The 19,438-nt window shown below is 37.1% G+C and overlaps 2 protein-coding genes across 3 annotated transcripts in view; one reads left to right on the top strand and one right to left on the bottom strand.

Annotated features, from left to right (window-relative positions):
* The window catches only part of LOC120948034 (G-protein coupled receptor dmsr-1), a 65,090-nt gene extending 54,608 nt beyond the window's left edge, over positions 1 to 10,482 (top strand). For both annotated transcript variants that reach the window (XM_049610959.1, XM_040364002.2), the window contains 4 exons: positions 1,727 to 1,853; positions 4,234 to 4,428; positions 4,524 to 4,742; positions 7,752 to 10,482. In XM_049610959.1, the coding sequence (XP_049466916.1) occupies positions 1,727 to 1,853; positions 4,234 to 4,428; positions 4,524 to 4,742; positions 7,752 to 8,073 (863 nt within the window). In that variant the 3' untranslated portion in view covers positions 8,074 to 10,482. The remainder of the gene's footprint in view (positions 1 to 1,726; positions 1,854 to 4,233; positions 4,429 to 4,523; positions 4,743 to 7,751) is intronic.
* Positions 10,483 to 10,590: 108 nt separating this feature from the next.
* Positions 10,591 to 15,046, bottom strand: LOC120948032 (Bardet-Biedl syndrome 4 protein homolog). The gene is made up of 9 exons (XM_040364001.2): positions 14,579 to 15,046; positions 14,175 to 14,433; positions 13,809 to 14,081; positions 13,579 to 13,732; positions 12,158 to 12,280; positions 11,982 to 12,066; positions 11,806 to 11,892; positions 11,507 to 11,706; positions 10,591 to 11,229 (listed from the first exon to the last, which is right to left on the bottom strand). Exons 1-9 carry the CDS (start codon positions 14,664 to 14,666, stop codon positions 10,999 to 11,001), a joined length of 1,500 nt encoding a protein of 499 aa, XP_040219935.2. The 5' UTR covers positions 14,667 to 15,046; the 3' UTR covers positions 10,591 to 10,998.
* Between the last annotated feature and the right edge of the window lie 4,392 nt (positions 15,047 to 19,438).

Genomic DNA, 19,438 nt, shown 5'->3' on the forward strand with positions numbered 1-19,438 from the left:
TAATGTTAATCGCTCGGAAAACCTGTCTAGAGTGCTGCATAACAAACGCTTTTCTTTGTTTCGGTTCAATGCGCCTCCCTTTTCTAGGTAGATACGCATTTCGATCCATCTTAACACATTACACTTATGCTTATCAACAAAACAAACCGTATCCCTAAGGGCAAAGCTTTAGAATCCTTCATGATACAGTTTTTTGGAGAACATTTTTATACATGTCAGTACATTGTTGACAACTTTACATTTTACTCCCTTGTGCTTCAGAAATATACATTTCAATGATAAGACCAGAGAACAGATATTTAGTAATGCTCGTTTTTTTAACCAGCACAGATGTCTCTAACAACAGCTGTCCTAGTGTTATTTCCATATATTGATTTACAATTTTCGGCGGCACATGGCAAATGAATTGGAAACATGACAATGATAAATGAATGAAATATAATGTATTTTGTATGTTATGGCTTGACAACATGCCCGTCATGGTTTGAAATCTTGAATGAATAGAACGAAGTATAGCATAGAATCATAGATAGTTAAACTTTTGATACGTTCAGTGGCAACATAAATCCGTTTATTACAAAAAACCACTTTGTCGATGGAATTTGGCTAACAAATATTTCTGCAACAACAATTTCGTAGATTCAGAGCTAAAGGACGATCTAGATTGACTAAGTTTCTCAAGCCAAAATAAAACAAATAATAAGAAAGTTAAGACGATACATTTAAAGGATAGTCAAATCCATTCAAAATTCTTTACTCTTCTAATCTAATGTCCAGATAATATTAATAGAAAAGTTGAATGATGCTCAACAATGAAAAGCAACAGATGTCTGATGCCTATAGGGCTCATTTCCTGTAACGGGCTCATGTTACGTTTCTTAGCTGTGTCGATTATAACTTTCCAGCTCTAAGAGTGCTGTTCTTTCCGTTGAAAGCTATTATTATGATATGCTTGTCATGTTCTTTCCATTGAATCGTTCCGAACAGTAGATTAGTGTGGTGAAGAAAATGCCTCAGGTCTGCCTCGAGGAACATGGTTCTTGCAAGCATGAGGAAAATATCGAAAACGATAAAACATCTGTCGAGTTTGATGAATTAATTATCTCATCCCATGGTTTTAGATGTAGATTTTTCTCATTAAAGTGAGCCTGCAAGACAAAGTCTGACAGAATAAAAGATGATTTCCGAGAAAACATTCTTCTCTTTCTATTGTATTTTTGCTAAAGACAAATACATCAGTTAATCATATTACAACAAGCGTAATTAGGTACTCTATGTACAGCAAATAACTAAACTATAGAACAAAATAATTCGAGTCAATCCTTTACTAATCATGGCAAATTATTTTATTGCAATTTATTCAAAATTCACCCCAAGTTAATCATTTTTGGGACGTACAGGATATAAGATTATTAGGAATATGAGATATAAGATTAGGAATAAGATTATTGGGATTAAGAGATATCCTCGCCAATGAAGAGAGTCACAATTGTAGGATCTATTATGTATGATGGGAAAATACGCTATTGACCAAATTATCTTAATAGTAAAGCCCAAATATTTTTGTAGATCATCTGTTTTCAATTAAAATATAGTTACTAGTACATACAAGTATATTGAGTTTTAATTGGTTAGATTACATTAAATTATAATAAATTAATAATATTATTTGAATGTATTTTATTCTTCCAAGTTAAAAAAATAATTTTCTATTTCTTTTCCGCAGATCGTCGAGACTACCCATATTCTTGGGCCGTTTATCTAATGTTTCACATGCATTTTACTCAAATATTACATACGATCTCAATACTGTTAACAGTTACGCTAGCAATTTGGAGATACATTGCAATCAAGTAAGTTAATTATCAGAGTTAATTACTCATTCCATTATTCATGACCAGGAATAACATAAACCAGTCGCATGATTCACGTGTTGATAAAAGTCTTCATCGTCTCTGCAGGGTGTCCAAAACTCTATCAAAATGCTCGCTTACCTTTTATTCACGCAGTATCACAGACTTAGCTCAAGCGATACCTTTTTGCATCGTTGTAGATAGCCATCAACTTTAGGCTATTTTTACACGAACATCAAAGGCTTATACTAGTGATTCACTCTTTAAAGAGCATTAAAAAAGGTCGAAGGCTGTAGGCAATTGATTATTTCTTTAATGTAATTTTCCCTCAATTGACCGCAAACCGCCAGATAGATAGGATGGAAAGTTCAAATTTTCTGGCATAAAGATACAATAAATATGTACGTGACCCTTTTCTCAACGTAACGAATTTTCTGAAAATATGTTTAGAGATTGATACTAAACTGTCTCGCGACAGAGGTACGGATGTGTTTCAGAATCTTCCGGAAGCAACAAAGATGAAAGGAGCACCATTTGCTACAAAATTTTTTGAATCATGTTTGATGCCCTACTTCTCAAAAGCTCCCACCATAAAATCGTTTCACACCGAGCGAATGAGGCTAATTGATGTCATCCCTTTCTTGGAATAGCATGCGACTGTACTGGCCTGGTAATAGCAGTCAGCAGCATCATCTGCCGATGGTGCTTTACATTCCTTTTCCAGTTTTAAGATGATAGTACATATTGTGCCATAAGAAATAGCGGTGAAGCAAAAAGCAACTAATGGCGTTGTTAAGAACAGTATTATGCTGCTCGTTAAAGCAGTTATTGTAGCTTAGAGATGCTGCTCGGCGTAAGAACAAAACACCTGATGCACGTTGCTGATGGCCAGTAGCTGGCTTAGTCATTGTCATTTGCAGATGCCTAATTGTTTTGCTCGTATGGTGCAACTGAGATCTATGGATATAATTATATATGGATACAAGGGTTATATGTTACAAAATCATCTAAAACCTTTTAGCCTTACTTTGAATGCGTTCCTGTTTGTTTTGAATTGATTTATATCAAATAAAAAAAAGTTAGTATTACAGGGGTTTTCAGGGGTTCTCATAGTAGTGGGACACTTCCTTGACTCTTTCTTATTGGAAATGAATTTCATTTGTTGGAAATTGGACTCTATGGCATCCTTTTTGGACAGCTTCCTTGGGAATTCGTATTGCATTTGTCGAACTAGGGTGCTATAGAGTCCAATTCACATTACATTAAGTTCATTTCGCTTAACAAAGAGTCAATAAAGTGTCCCACAGTTATAAGAACTCCTGGAAAACTCTTGAACTTGGAAAACTCTGTATTTCGAATATTCATGGCGTTATTAACACTAGGTTTACGGAACCCTTCAATATGAAGGAATTTAATCTTTCAAGTGAAATACTACAATAAAAATACCTTTTGTTTAATCTTGATTTTTACTTTTCGTAAATTTATCATAATATACTATAAGTTTGTAGCATACGTTTAATTTTCATTACTTTCAAAGATTTTCGGATACATATGTGGTATGCCTATCTCTACGGAATCCGTCAAATTGACGGATGGGTTAATCAACTTTTAGTTTATTTAGTTGAATTGTAACTTTTTTCAATAAAAGTTAATGTAGGAATGAAAGAGAACGATAAACCACTTATTATCATACATAACATCTTGATGAATGATCTAAATAAAGTGTTTTCAAACGGAATTCCTGATCAACCTATTTATCGTGTTTTTCGAAAGCTCCCGAGGGAGCTCGGACATCGGGCAAAATGTGGCATTTTAAAAGATATCGGTTCATGTGTTCGCTGAAACAATAACGTCTATTACAATAAATTAGCATTGTGCAGGTATTTATTTATGAAAAACAAAACAAGTGAAACGATTCATAATTTTAATAAAACAGGTTTTTCATGATTTTAACCAATCTAAAAACGTATTTTTATCCACCCGTCAAATTGACGAATGTCCGTAGAGATAGGTATTGTAGAAACGCCCGTAAACCTAGTGTTAAAAGCGAACCCGACGATGTTGTATGTTTCCATTTGGCATGAAACAAAGAATTTCAAATTAAGAGGACGGGCTCGTTCTTAGTTTATCAAAAAGTGTATTCTACTGAAATACAAATAATCTTGGCTCTCATCTAATGGTGTACACCTCACATCGCTCATACTTAATCCGCTCGCTAATATTACGCATTTTAAACAATGTTCGTTTCCCATTATCCATAAATTTAACCTTCAATTGAAACCGAAGCTTAACCGTGATATCTGTATTCTTGTTCAAACAATGCTTTAATTTTCCAACCAATTTTACTCAATTGCTATCTTCTTCTTTGTTTCAATACCAGGCATCCACACGGTTCGCTCGCTATTTATGCTCAATCAAACTACGGGCAGGCTATAGCATTGTGCTACATCTTGGCGCCAATCCTGTGCTTTCCTACGTACTTTGTCTTTACAATACGACAGACATTCGTTTTCGACGGCGACACCCAGATGATACTGTTCCATTTGGATACGGATGAAAATACAATTGTCTATCGGTAAGCTGCACTCTAATTATAAACTGAACTGTCCTGAATGTTTCTTGCTACAGCATTTGAGGACTTTCATGCCATTTCATGCTTTACCCGTACAGATACAATTTCTGGATCCATTCGGTAATTATCAAGCTGCTTCCATGCACCATCCTAACCGTCATCAGCTGCGTACTTATACAGGTACTTTGGAAGGCAAGCAAACGGCGCTTGAAATTGAAGCAAGGGGGAAATTATTCGAAAAATGGAGCTTCCTCCGTCACGCCACAAAGTGGAGGTGGAAGCAGTGGAGTTTTACCTCCGATTAGCAATGGAAATCGGTAAGTATGATAGTAAGGGCAGGTGATTAATCTGAGAAACAAACTTTTCGTAAACATGTTGTTATGCTGTAATAAAAATACATAGTTTCTTTAGGTACGGCATGAAGTGTTGGTAAAGGAACAAATTAACTAATGAATGGCAATGTAGCGCCAGTCCAAAATCTGAAAGGTCAAACTTGATGGTTTTGGCATCAAGTCCTTTCCACAGCTGGAAAAAGTATTTCGCTTTTCAAAAATTCTTAAAACAACTTTTTGCTAGTTAATGAGGTATGCTTTGTTCCTTGTAACTCGGTAACGGGTAGGGTTCGTTTGAGTTCTGCTATAGTTTGTATTTCTTTTCAAAAATGTTCCTTTCATAAAGAAACTAACTTTGTTGTCTAGACTCGTTCTTTGAACAAGAATTAAATCATTTAGTAAACAAAACTTCTCTCATTTGTTCCTTTTGTATACAAGTATTTGTAGCTCAATGAGTTACAGAAATCTGACAACTTTACTAATTTGTTGACCACATTTTGTAAGCTACAGGGAAAAATTATCAAAAAATACCTTTTTACAGAACAAAGTAAAAGATGAGGTAAAATACCGGAGCATTCATATTCGAGCGATCTGGCTTAGTGAATGTTTTTACCGAATTGAACCAATAATTGAATCTTAAATGTTTACCTAGCTTGAATTAAAGAACATTATTTGGCCGTATATACAGGGTTTTTAAGCCGGTCTCGTGATACAGTCGGCAATTCGTACGACTTAACAACATGCCCGTCATGGGTTCAAGCCCCAAATGGACCGGGCTGCCGTAGGACTGACTATCTTGCAATGGGGGAGGGGGGGGGGGGGTAATCAATTAGACACTGAAAGCCAAGCCCACAAGTGGGTACAGGTAGACCTTGACCGATAACCAGCCAAAAGAAGAAGAATCAATTTTTCGAATCTAGGGTTTTTATTTGATTTCGTAAGCGTGACAACGTTGAACGCAACTGCAGCATTTGACAGGACAAGCGCATCAGTTGTTTTCAGAACGTCATCATGCTTAAGGCAACCTTCGCACTTTATATCACAGGCGCGGTACACAATATCACAATTCTAGTATTGTGGCTTCAAGTAAGTATTCAATTACATGTGTTTAAACGGATTTAGGTCAATGGAAAGCTTGAAAAATTGTTTGTTTACCAAATTTAGAAAAAAAATTGACAATACTTTTTCACGGGAATTGTAAGGGACGAAAACTTCACCTAACTCTGTTCTTTCGAGTTTCAGGTGTGTGCATTACTTTGAAAACGTTTATAGGCGGTGGTTAAATGATTGCTTTAAGCCGCAAAACCCTTTGTGATATTGTGTAATGCGCTTGTCACATAAAGTGCGAAGGTAGCCTTAAGCGTGATAACGTTCCGTAAACAACTGATGATGTTGTTCTGCCACTTGCTGCGGTTGTGTTAAATGTTGCTAAGCTTGCGAAATCAAGAAAAAAAAACTTGTAGGGTAAATGTACCAATAGTGGTGCAATTTGTAGTGGTACCGATGTGTTTTAATGGATTTAAAGAGTCAGGAAGGACAATTTCTGAATATTCGCAGATCACAACTATTTTTACCATGAAATACATCAAATTTACGAAAAATTACATATTTTTGTGACTGCTTCGTTGTACCTATAATGGTGGTATGGTTCCTATAGTCGTCGTATTGTGTTCCTATAGTGGTGGTATACAAAGATGCTTCAAAAACGGTATATAATATCAATGAAACTTAGTTTTGAAGCTGTTTTCGTATGAATAGCAAGGATTACTGCCATAATAAAGGTTTCTTGCGTAATTTGATCGTAAAAAATGTATAAATTTGATCGATGAAACTATTGACTAAAGTACTGCATCACACTTGTCGTCAACCTACACCCGGAAGAGTGTGCTTGATTTGAAGTCAATTTTTCATTCAGGTATATAAGTGAATTTTGGCCTGTTTTTTATAAATTACCTATATAAAACTCATTTCTGTTGATTTTGGTGAAAACAGTACGATATGTCAAAAATATCCTCTAAAAAATCTAAAACGACCTGTTTTTATTGATTTTATAACTATAACCACTATAGGAACATGCCTCTTTTGTGTACCTATGATGGCACTATGGTAAAAAAACACTTACAAATGCATAAATATGGTCAAAAGGCAAATAATTTTAGTAAAACAATAACATTTCATAACAGTTATGTTGAAAAACTAGTAATTGCGTGGTTATGTGGTCATTTAGAATGTTAACAGAAAAATGAGTTTCGCTATTAAATCCTAAGGATTTTGGAAAAATGTTGACACATTTCACAAAATAATGGATTTTTCGGTCACTAAGTAACGGAATGGCCCCATTTCACTTTCAAATCCTTTGTAAAAGGCTAAAGAACATTTCACACTAGCGAAAATAACTTAATTACTTGTAATTTGCCGTATGAACCGCATTTTAGTGCAATACCACCACTATTCGTACTACCACTACTATAGGTACATTTACCCTATCTGTAGTATCGTTAATACAATCTAGTAAATAATTTAAACCCTCGATTACTTTGAAAACATTTCATTCAAACAATTAATTGTATTTGTTTCGAGTTGAATTTTGAATTTGATAATCTTCACGAACGATTAACACTGAAGGATACTATTTTAAGCGTTCACGTTTGGCTCTTGGTGTCCGTGATAATACACTTTATGGAATGCTCTGTTTAGTTGTTTAAATTGAAATACGTTTAATTTCATTCAATTAGATTTTTAATACAAATCGGACAACATAAGATACGGGAACACAATTCCAATTAGCAAGTTTTGTATTTGTTCTCTTGAGTTGTTTTGGTATGCCGGTTTGAAACGTTCCTCTTTAATGCTTCCATGAGTCACATTCATATCAGCACTAAATATTTTACGTAAAGGAAAAATTCTATTTGTACGCTTTGGTCATAATTCGCATAATTCACACATCTTAGTATTAAAATTTGTTGCGTTAACATATTTTTTTCCATGGCCCAGCCCCCCGCGAACGGATCGTCGGGCAGATCGGACAACCACTCTGTTAGTGGCGGTGCTACTGCTTTTTCTCTTCACCGAATTTCCCCAGGGCATTCTGGGGCTAATGAGTGGTATACTGGAAAAGTGTTTCTTCCGCCGCTGCTACGGCCTTTTCGGCGAGGTGATGGACCTGCTAGCCTTAATCAATGCTGCCATCGGATTCGTGCTGTACGGGCTTATGTCGAAACAGTTCCGGACGAGCTTCAAGTCGGTTTTTTTCAAAACTCCAACCCATAGGGCCGAGATTACACGCATGACCGGCATCACAACCACCTGTGTCTGATCGTGTCACACCCGCCACGTGCACTTTCCCTTCCGTAATGTTCCCACCAAGCTTGAGTGATCGATGGGTCACCAAGTACCTTCACCTTTCTGTCATAGTTGCCCTTTGTGCCAGAGCTTTCGTGACACTGCTGTACAGCTGGATGGTTCAAAGGTTATCGCTAGGTTCAATTGCTAAACGAATTTTGTAGGTTAAGTCTGCGGAAAATTACCATCCTAAAAGTAACGAAGTGCACAATGCAGTATTTGCAACACAATCGATTGCTGCAACAGTAGCCGATTGCAGTATTCATAGACGTAGAATACCTAGAAAATGAACCTGTTGTAGAGCGATTTTTACTGCTGAATGGGCTAGACGAAAAAAATCAGGATAAAGTAACCATGGTTGCTATTTACTAGCCATGGGTTGGAGTTGTGATTTTATCAAAAACCAAAACACAAAACGAACAAGAAAATACGACTAAGGTGTATATAATACTCGTTAAATTGTACACAGGGCTTCCCCCTGTTGGTAAGAAGTATAAAAAGGAATTATAATCAGCGATAGAAGATGTACAGCATAAGAGCACTAAGGTTGGATTAATTCATCAGATGTTACATGTTCATCGGTTCATAGAGTGATTATCGTTTTTGATGCAAACTCAGAAAAAAATGCAAAGGAAACCATTGTTTTTTTGAAAAAAAAAAAGAGAAATAAAAGTCTATATTGATAATCGTATTGAAACCTGATCAGAATGCAGCGTAGTGAATTGCGATTGACATTTTTAGTTCGAGTTTCCCGGGAATCGAGTTGTCTCGAGGATGGTTTCAATCTGAAAGTTGTAGCAATTATTTAACAATCGTCAAAACCCACCGTTACAATGCAAACCAACTTCACATCGAGAAAAGAAGCCGACGTTGCTCGGTGTGTAGAAATGTTTGCTTCGTGCAGGCTCACTGTTGAATGTCATATCCTGTGCAAGGTCCACTGAGCCCCAAACCTTCTTTAGGATATTCGTCGCATGTGGCCCGAATACACCATTACGGTTATTATGTTGATTTAAGGAAACTGCTGGAAGGAAAAGGTTATGCAACCCGCCACACTTTTAGCTCTGCGTTCAGATCGTAACGATTCTGGACCAAAGTAATGTGAAACCGGTGTGCTTATGTGCGCGCACTTTGAAGCCCATAGCAACGTTCCATTTCAATTATTTTCTGTATTGAGTTACGAGAATAATGTTTATTATCATTTTTTAATTCAAAGTAATTGCTACAACTTCAGAAACTTAACGATAAGAATCCGTGATAATTGAACTATTACTCATCGAAGTATATATTCAAATGTCATTCAAGTTACTTATAGCTTTGAAAGGTTGAAATGACCTTGCAAAACGAATACTAATGTCAATCGTACAAAAACAGAAACCAAATTTTCATGTTATTATCAAGATTTTTTTAACTAGTTGCGTACGTTGTAGGACCAAATGCAAAGCGGCACAACAATGGCATAAGAAATGTTAAAGGCACATCCAAATGCAAACAATGAATGGATGTCCTAGTTAGAGCTTATGTAATATGTAAACCTAGAAACTAAGCAAAACTAAACAAAAAAAAACTCAAGAGAAATCCTAACAAAAATCGATTCCAATTAGTCAAAAACGAATTTAAAACGACGAACGTATTTTGCATTTAACAGAGTAGTGCGATTTTGTGACAAATATAGTCAAAATATAGATGAAGATACTAGGGAATGTGGTGTACGAAGGAATAAGAGTCACTGTATTTTGAAATGTAGCTGCCAAGATGCTGTGTAAAGAGGCGTAAAATTATCTATACATACAAGGAACAATTGTTTGCTTTTATTTTGTTTAGAACATGATGACAAATTTATTATTTTGTCTACGATTATAATTTGTGGTGTGGTATTTCCAATTGATTCACTACCATTTAACTTTTGGTTCTGCTTGCTATTATCGTTTTGTATCGTTTGATAAATGTTGTGTACAGACCGCTGCCTCATCTTGTGGGCTCATCGATGACAGCATGGCTAAAATAAAGCGTTAATAAAACGGCACTAAATAAAATGATAATACAGGCGCGGATTACCCACTACGCAAACTAAGCGGCCACATGGAGTCCCGTGTTCTCGAGGGGCCCAGAAAAAAGAAACCCATTCCATAAGGTAAAATGCTACTCATCTCATCTTTCTCTGGCTGACAATCTTTGATTTAACCACCTGCTCGACACTTCAACCATACCTAATTCGTTTGACCGTTTGACGGGCCTCCACTTGTCTTAATCCGCCACTGCGCTAATATGCAAAGACATCAAGAATGGTATGATCGTGCATATGCATACATAATCTAAATACATAAATAAAAGCAGAATATTGGACTATTGTTTCAGTGTGAAAAAACAACACATTTTAACGACGTCTTGTCTTTGCGCAACATGCCACGAAGATGGAATTTCGAGAGTCAAAAACATCACGCCTCAGATTCGGATTATCATCATCACCATCTCAGCAGATCATCATCACTTAGTGTTCATCATTTATTTATACGACGCGTACTGCGTTGTTTGTTTTCTGTTCTTATCTAACGCCAGTTTGTCTTCATTACACTGCATGCAACATTATATCTAGGACTTGTGTAAATGACAAACAAAAAAACTACACGCCCAGTGGTGAAAGCTCCACCAACGAAAGACGGGATAAAACAAAACAGTCCGAAGCAGTTCAAGCTAGACGTTAAAATTATGCAACACCACAACGGGTTGATACTGCTTTCTAGATTTCAAGGAATCTGAGCCGGGCTATCCTTGGAATAATAGCGTAAAAGCATTAGCTTAAAAAAAAAAACAAGATAATAAAGTTCCAGCCAGCAGTGGACCCTCCATTGCTAATCCTTTCAAGAAGTCTACATCTTTTCCTTTGTTGCAATGCACGTCAGGGTAAATCACCGTCGGAGCCATCCTCTTCGACAGCGCCCTCATTCCGCGTGTCCGCCAATCCACCACTGGACATGTTGACAACAGTTTCATCCTGCATCCGGTGATCCTTCTCGGTACGGTCAAGACCCCCGGTGTGTCCTCCTGTGTCTGGTGCGGTAGGAGCATGAATCTGCCCAGCAGCAGCCACCGCAAGAGCTCCGTTAAGTCGGTCGGCCATTTTTAGGTACTGTGAATGAAAAGGGGTAAGCAATGATAATGGATACGAACAAACCCAGAGCAGACGATGACATGAGGTCAGCAAAAAAAATAAATAAAAATTATTATCCGACGCACGGGTAAAAGAAAAAAAAAACTTCGAACGAAAAGCGACCACAATAAAACGCGTGCTCACTCGCCACGTAAGTGTGCCAAATTTTCCCTTTTCCTTCTGTTTTACGCGCTTCAAAGTGAACCATGGTTGTCGTTTACTACCCCAGCATGCAATCAAATGTAATCATACTTGCCTCACGATGGACCGTAATGTGTTGAGTCATGTCGAGAAAGTTACTCAGATACAGCACGGATTGGTCCGATTTTCCGACTTCGTAACAATAGAGTGCGAAGTTAAGATAGATTAGCGGGTTCTTGACGGCGTCCGGAAGCATGGTTGACTTCTCCAGCGAAAGGTAAGCGTTTCCGGGATCATTTAAATGCCGCAGACAAGCTGTAGTAGAGCGATGGCAGGATAGAAAAGTTTTATCGAGGGTTTTATTTATTGATGTACTCTGGCGTTCGTTCTTGGAAAACATGATTTGAAACTCACTTCCCAGCAACATGTAGCACTCGGCATGCTCTGGCCGTAGAGTTATCGCAGCAGCTAGCGTTTGAAAGGCACTCACGTATTGTTGGGCTGTAATTTGAGTTCAGTAATGGGAAAGAGAGAGAAAAAAACACAGACTTCCTTTCTCGAGCAATATCCTTTCTAGTTTTGGAGCCTACCTGTTACCAACACCAGTCCAAGATTGTAAAGCGCGTTAAAGTTCAACGGCGAAACCCAGGTTGCTTTCCTAAGACATGAAATTGCCTGCGGAAAAATTTGAAAAGTTTATTGAATGAAGGTTATAACTATTCCAGTAATAAGTTGTGCTGTAAGAGTAGTAATGAAAGCAACTTACAGCAATAAATTTTTGCTTCTTGAAAAAGCATAAACCGATGTTACTCCAAACTTCCGAGCTTTCGTCCGTTAAATTCGATATTCGTTTATACTTATTAAGGGCACCGTCAATGTCATTTTTTGACTGTAAAATATTGTAGTATTAATTAATATGCTTGCAATTCGAAAACATAGAAGAAAATGTAGAAAATATTTCATTAAATCCCGGGCTATAAGCGAAGCAGTAAATTGTGCGTCGAGTATTAAGTGACAAACTTTAATACCGTTAAAAAAACTTAAAACCATTGTTGAACCATGTTGTTGACCGGTATGAACCAGTTTTAAAGCTATTCACTCCGGTAAACTGAGTGCTAGTAAACTTATGAAACCATAACATTATGCTTGACCAGGAATTTCTACTTCAAGGACTTTGCGACGGTGAACGTTCATAATCTACGTTTTGTTCGGTTGCCAAGCCTTAGATCGTAACCACGCAACCTAAGGACCGGTTCTATGAAATAAACGTCATATCTGAATCAAAACTGGCTTTGTTTCAGTTGGAAAATATATGGCTTCATTGGAAAATGGCTGCTTGCTTGTTTGAAATTTGAAAAATGTTATCCCAAAAAAGTTTTTTACAATAAAGATTTTACGTAATTGATAAGTGAATAGCTAGCTTAGCTTGTAATATCACTCCAAAACTACCAATCTGTAAAAGGTTTTTTAAGTGTTGTAATTATTATAAAATTTAAGTTTGTGTCAAGTCCAGACAAGTTGATATATTTTTTATGCGGAATTGTATTGTTCCTAAACTTAACTATTTACGGCAAACAAACCTGTTCAGTATTTCCCCGAGTTACCCGAATTTTCAATTTTGACAGTTCATATGTTAAATCAGTACAATTTTCTCCAACAAGTGTCAAATGCAAAATAAATTGAATTATCGTTGATTGTTTGAAATCTCTAAAAAGACAGAAATAATATAATCTTGTATACGATTTATATTAAAAATGTAATTTAGGACATAACAGCAATAAATTTAATCAAAATCAACCATATATCAACAATAGTTTAGCTTACGTGACTTACGTGACATTTGACTTACGCGAAAATCCGAGTTACGCGAATGTCTCCGAGACGCATTATTCGCGTAACTCGGGGAAAGACTTTACCTATGGCCGGTCTATGATGGTTTGGTCCCATAGACTAGTGGTCAATAAAAATGTAAAAATACAAGTAGAATTCTACGAAAATGCCCAAGTTGTACGAAATGTTCAAAGGGACATCAAAATTAGACAGAGACACAAGCAAATCGTTAGCCATACATTTCCGAACATTAGACGATTGATAAACACAAAACAGATTATTGCGAATAGAGCTTTGCAAGCGTGACAACAACAAATTTTCTTATTGCGTTTAATAGAAAAGCATTGACCTACGTACTTGTAATATTGATCCCAATGCTAGTAGGGCGCTTGTATGCTTGGAATCGGTTGCCGTTGCATCAAGTAATTTTTCGAACGCCCGCTGGTACTCGTTGATTTTCAAGTACAGTATACCTATCTGCGTCATCAAGGATACGTCATCTTGTGTTATTCTGGAAGAAATAAGCAAAGCAAATAAAGCCGTAAACCGCAACCAAAAACTAGTTTAAAAAAAGCCTTCGAACTTACTGCAAACAATTTTCTATCATTTCAATCGCTTTGATGCTGTCTCCTTCTTCGATGTAAATTTCGGCCAAAATCTTATAGCTTTCTACGTGCTTACCGCAAGTGACGGCTTGCTTGAGATATTCCTTTGCCTCACCGACACCCGCCTTTGGCTGTCCGAAATTTTTGTAATACAGCTCACCAATGTGATGATAGATTTCGTGGTCAGGTCGTTCAAGTAGAGTTTCCGCTTTCAAAAATACTTCTAAAGCATTGCGAAATTTTCCCATAGAATATCTCCAGGCAGCAGGGAATAGAAAAAATAAGCATTAAAGTCACAATGCATTTTTGTACATATTTGGATTCAATATGCGCCTTTTCGACACTCACAGTGTTTTGGCGAGTTCCTTGTAGTTTTCTGGTTCTTTTTTGTTCAGCGCAATCGCTTGTTGAAAGCAGTGTACGGCTTCGGTTGAGTTGTTTTCCTCTCGCAAAATAAGACCCTTCATGTAGTATAAGTACTGCTTGTCGTAGCAAATGCCCAGCTGACGGTCAATCAATTTTTTGCACTGCTCAAAATGCTTCCTGGTATACAAACCGTGTATCAGCCAGTTCATGTGGCGATTGGTTACACTTTGAGGTTTCATTGCTGGAAGGCAAATAGTGACACAGTTTTTTCTTCAGTTTTGAGAATTCGTTACGGTATAGTACCTCTGTGTCATTCTTTTGCATAAAACTACTGTTTGGTTATGTTTTTGTAGATTCGAAGAAATGTGTTACCAAACAGCACTTACCTGCCTGTGAAGAAAGTTGCTTGTTAGTTGACACACTCACGGTTCGTTCGTGCGCTCGTCCGTTACAGTACACATAACGTTCCGTCATCTTTCTTTGCCTGTTAAAACGCTTGAATTTGTTTTGTTTGTATTCTTTTCTGAAAACAGTTGTGGACAGCACAAAGCTTCGCCAGGTGTCAATTGCAACTGATGGTAAATTTGTTTTGGTAGTGAATTTGGAATTTGTTTGGATACGTTGCCCCTAGCGACCACGTTGCGCAATGGCGGTATGAATGATGACGTATCGTTCCACACCAGTAATGTTTTTTAAGAACTATTAAAGTAACATAGAGGTGCAAGTATGATTCCCTTGTTTATTAATTTGCCTCATCTGATATTTCACACAGCATCGCCTCTCGATTCTGGCATTTGCATCTCGTCAATTGTGTTTCCGAAGCATTACCATGCGCAATGCAACTCCCCGCAATGGCCTTCTAAAAAATATAACATTTTCTTCTCAATTTATTCGTTCCAGATACAACGGCGTTGTTCTTCCAAGTTTTAGACAGTTTACAGTTTTTTTTTAAACAGGATTCGCAGTTTTTAGTCAAAATATATTTCCTTATCGTATAGTTTTGCTGAAAGTGCTTGGTTTTGCCACTTAATATGGGCAAAATGACCCATTCCTTAAAGCTCAGATTGCATTTAATTCATACTATCATTTGTTCGATTTTAACACTCCTTTATCCCTCTTCCGTTCTCGTCTTCACTCTTCCTCATCCTTATCCTTTCCTTAGTAATTAAGAAACATTGTTAAGCCCTCGAGGCGGACATTTGTAGAAATAATTAAATAATTAATTAAATTAGAAAGAAACGATTTCATTTCGCTTCTTTGAAAGATTGTTACATTAAATGCATAAAAGTTAATATCACCATACATTTAATTATATGGTAAAATAAAACTTAAACCCTTTGACAGTCCCACGAATTTTAGGAAATACACGAACCAATAATGAAATAATGGCAAAAATTTAAAAGAAAAAATAAAATAATATTGGCCCGTTCTGCAAGCCGTTGCTTTACACATAAGATGATGAGCAAAATGTGTCATTATCATTGTTTTATCTCCTTCCCGCTCCCCATACACGACGATTGAATCGAAACCGAGAGCAAACCACAGTCTCACTCGGGCAAATCATTTAATGGATAAAGATGGATTTTTTTGCAGATCTGTTTAAGGATATCTACCAACCTTACCTTCCGGCTGCCGAACTATCCGATAGTAAGGACTAACTACATATTCGGCTGCGAGGTACTAAATAAGTCATGAAAGCCTGTATAGGCCGACATGGCCCCGAAGAAGAAGGAGAAATAGAATAAAACAACAGATAGATAATAAATATAACTGATTTCAAGTATGCATCGGATGAGGAAAAAAATCGGAGCTAACCTGGAAGAGACTATTTGTCATTGAATGAACTTGGACAATGTAATCGAAAAGTTACTGAAGTATACATGTTGTAAACTTTGATCATTGCTTTATGAAGAAATATGTTTAGTATTGTTCTAGATATGCCAGTTAAAAATTAAATCTTAACTGTGGGGGAAAATTTGTATTATATGTATTGTTGTAAGCTTTTATTAAAAAAATCAATTATTTTGTGGACATGCCATGCCTTCATGCCTAGGACTACAAGGGGTTCACGGAAAAAATAAACGAGAAAACTCTCGTTAACGTGCATATAATCACAATTCTGTACAAATGTAGGGCAACTTCTATTTGACCATCTGATGAGTTTCACTGTTTTTCATTTACTTGCACTAAGAATCAATTGAACCGGTCGCGTAGTACAGTCGTCAACTCGTACGACTTAGCAACATGCCCGTCATGGGTTCAATCCCCAAATAGACCGTGCTGCCATACGTAGGACTGACTATCCTGCTATGGGGGGAAATCAATTAGTCACTGAAAGCCAAGCCCATAAGTGGTACAGGCAGGCCTTGACCGACAACGGTTGTTGAGCCAAAGAAGAAGAAGAAAAAGAATCAATTATTTTCCGTTTTTGCCTAACGTTCTTTTGTTATAATTTTCCGTGTACATTAACATGAACATGTTCGTTGCGTTGTGTCTTAACATGTAAATATGTGCACAGAAAATTCACAATTTTTTTTTTTGCAAAATAGTTTCAGCCAGTAAAATTGCCAGAGAATTTTGTTCTAATTAAAAATGATGTCTTTTAGGTATAGACCTAGAGATATAGAGAGATATTATTAAAGGATAGTTTTGAGAAGATTTTTTTACCCAGTGTCGTACAACTGTCAATAAGTCTTTTTAAAAATTAAGTAAGTAACGTTTGTATTATAATAAAAGCCGATTGATCGTAGGTTTATTGTCACCTCTACTAATGGAAAATCACATGCTATTTGTTATTTGTTTATTTAATTCAACGGATCAACGGAATTCATGGCCCACCCGAAGCATTTACATACATAATATTTAACATTTTCAGTGTCAGTAATAGCATATATGATCCAGTAAACATAATTTGACACCTCTTTCGATCGAACTCTAACCGTCAAGGCTAAAAAAGTCCAACAACTTTGTTCAGAAGCGCGCGTGAACAAAGAACGACACTCCATCGCATCGAGAACGAACATCGTGTTTCACTTTTTGGATGTCGTATAAGTCCGTTCCAGTTACTTAAACATGTTGGTACTATTAAACAACAATGGGAGCATCCAAAGACAGTCCGGTACCGAACGAACGATGATTCTAAGCAACAAGAAGCTTTTGCTTCGAATCTCCTGTTTAACTTCTCCTCTCCCTCATGTAATGAATCGTGACGTTTGACGATACCCCCCTCCCCCTATCAGCGTTACGTAATTGATAGATGACGCCTAAGCTGAAGAGGAAGACCGAAGGAAAAGAAGCTACATCGCTGCGTTCGCTTGGTCGGGAGGTCAGTGCAACAGGCCAAACAGCAAAAAATACCTGGAAAACTAGAACATGCATGTAAGAAAGCAGCAATATCTGCTTCTACTATCTGTCTACTGGAACCGGAGCTGCAGGCAATGGCGCCACAACTCGAAGTGAACATGTGAAGAGATGGAGCGGACTTGAAGATGGAATATCGATGAGGTATCTTAGTCAGCGAATCGGCTCAATATTTCCTGTCCGTCCCATCGGGAACAAACAAAAACTCAAAAACATGTCCACACGCATGTCTTCGTCCGCCATGCCGTAATTTCTAGATAACTGCCTGAAGGCAGCTCGTAAAAGAGTAGCGTTTTATTTTGGAAGTAAGCTCGAAGCTTTCATGGGAAATTTACCAAAAGCAGTCGTCTGTCGTAGTTTTTTGATAACCATCCAAGTCCAATTTGTAAGTCAAACATAAAATTAATAAAATACATTAAAAATGCTCCAGTCCCATATCATGGCTTCTGAGCTCTCCCCGGTGATAAACAACAACACCATAAGAACGCCACTTATTAGTCGTGGGAATTACCATGGCACCGATTGATGTCGGTTTGGGAACATAAATAATCAGTTGAATTTTATAAGGTTGGGCGCCTAATTTATTTGCGTTAAGACGGTGCGCGGAGAACAGAAGAAGAATGCTGAATGAGGTGGAGTATCGAGGCGAGAACGCATCATCAATGGCAGTGGTCTCCAACCTGTAGTCCGCGGACCACTCAGCTTGAAAAGGCTTGGTCCGCAAAATGATTCCTTTTTTTACAAAAGTTTATAACAATACATTTAAGGAAATCCATCCCCACAATCAATTCAATTCATTCAACAAGATTCAATTTTTATCGGTCATGTGTAGAATAAGATTAAACATATTTGTTCATAAAGCTTGGAACAAAATCTACAACATACTACTGTGTCCGAAAAATAATGTTGTTAGGCGAAAAAATTAAGTGAAATGAAAGATTATAACTAATAGATGTTTTTTTAACCAAATCCAAGCAAAAAGGAAATCAAATTGGTTTAAATTTTATTACATAAATAAAGTGTATCACTTTTACTATGTCACTCTGTACATGTGTTCCGGAGGTCACTGTTCGGTTACTTTGTTTGTCAATAGACGTCTACGTGTGAGAACTCATCGTGCAATTGTCGTGGATATTTTTCGAAAAGGTTGCAAATATCCAAAACCAAAACTTAAAGCACATGCTGGCACTGCAAGCAAAGCTGGCACCCCAATTCAAATCCTTCTATAAAACTGAAAAGGTTTAGGCAAGACGCAGAAAACTGTGCTTTTCTTGCAAACACTGCATTAGCAAATGCACTCACAGAAAAGTATGCCGCCCCCAACATCTTAACGAGTATGCACAGCCCTTATGAGACCAGAGCAATACACAGCACCGCTTGGCTTAGCGATGAGCAATATGGTTTGCCTTCAGAAGATTGAACAACTATTGAAAAGGTTGGAGACGCTATTAGACAGTCTCGGAACGTGAAGCTATCGACTTCGATGAAATGTTCAACGCTCCTGTGGATCATCTACATCACCGAGTCTACCTCCTTGTAAGTAATTTAAACGGCTGCCCTTAACTACAGCATTTCCCTCAAACAAAGAAGTGCGCTAAGGTTATTCATGACCTTAGGACAAATAAAAATTCAACCTTGACATCCAGCTATTGTTCCATTACTCAGATCCCCATGACTGATCGACTGGAGACTTTGTATTGACGCCCTTTAATTTTTACAACTGGTTAGTTTTTTTTGTTTAATTTTTACATTTAATTTTTAATTTTTACAACCAGTGGTAAGTCCACTACTGTGATTATGCTTGACGTTGAGAATGCATTCCATGATACCGTGAGATACCGTGTGGTTATTTACAAACTCCAGCGTTTCCGGCTTCCTCTCTACCC

This window comes from Anopheles coluzzii, chromosome 2 (assembly GCF_943734685.1).
Source record: "Anopheles coluzzii chromosome 2, AcolN3, whole genome shotgun sequence".
NCBI lineage: Eukaryota > Metazoa > Arthropoda > Insecta > Diptera > Culicidae > Anopheles > Anopheles coluzzii.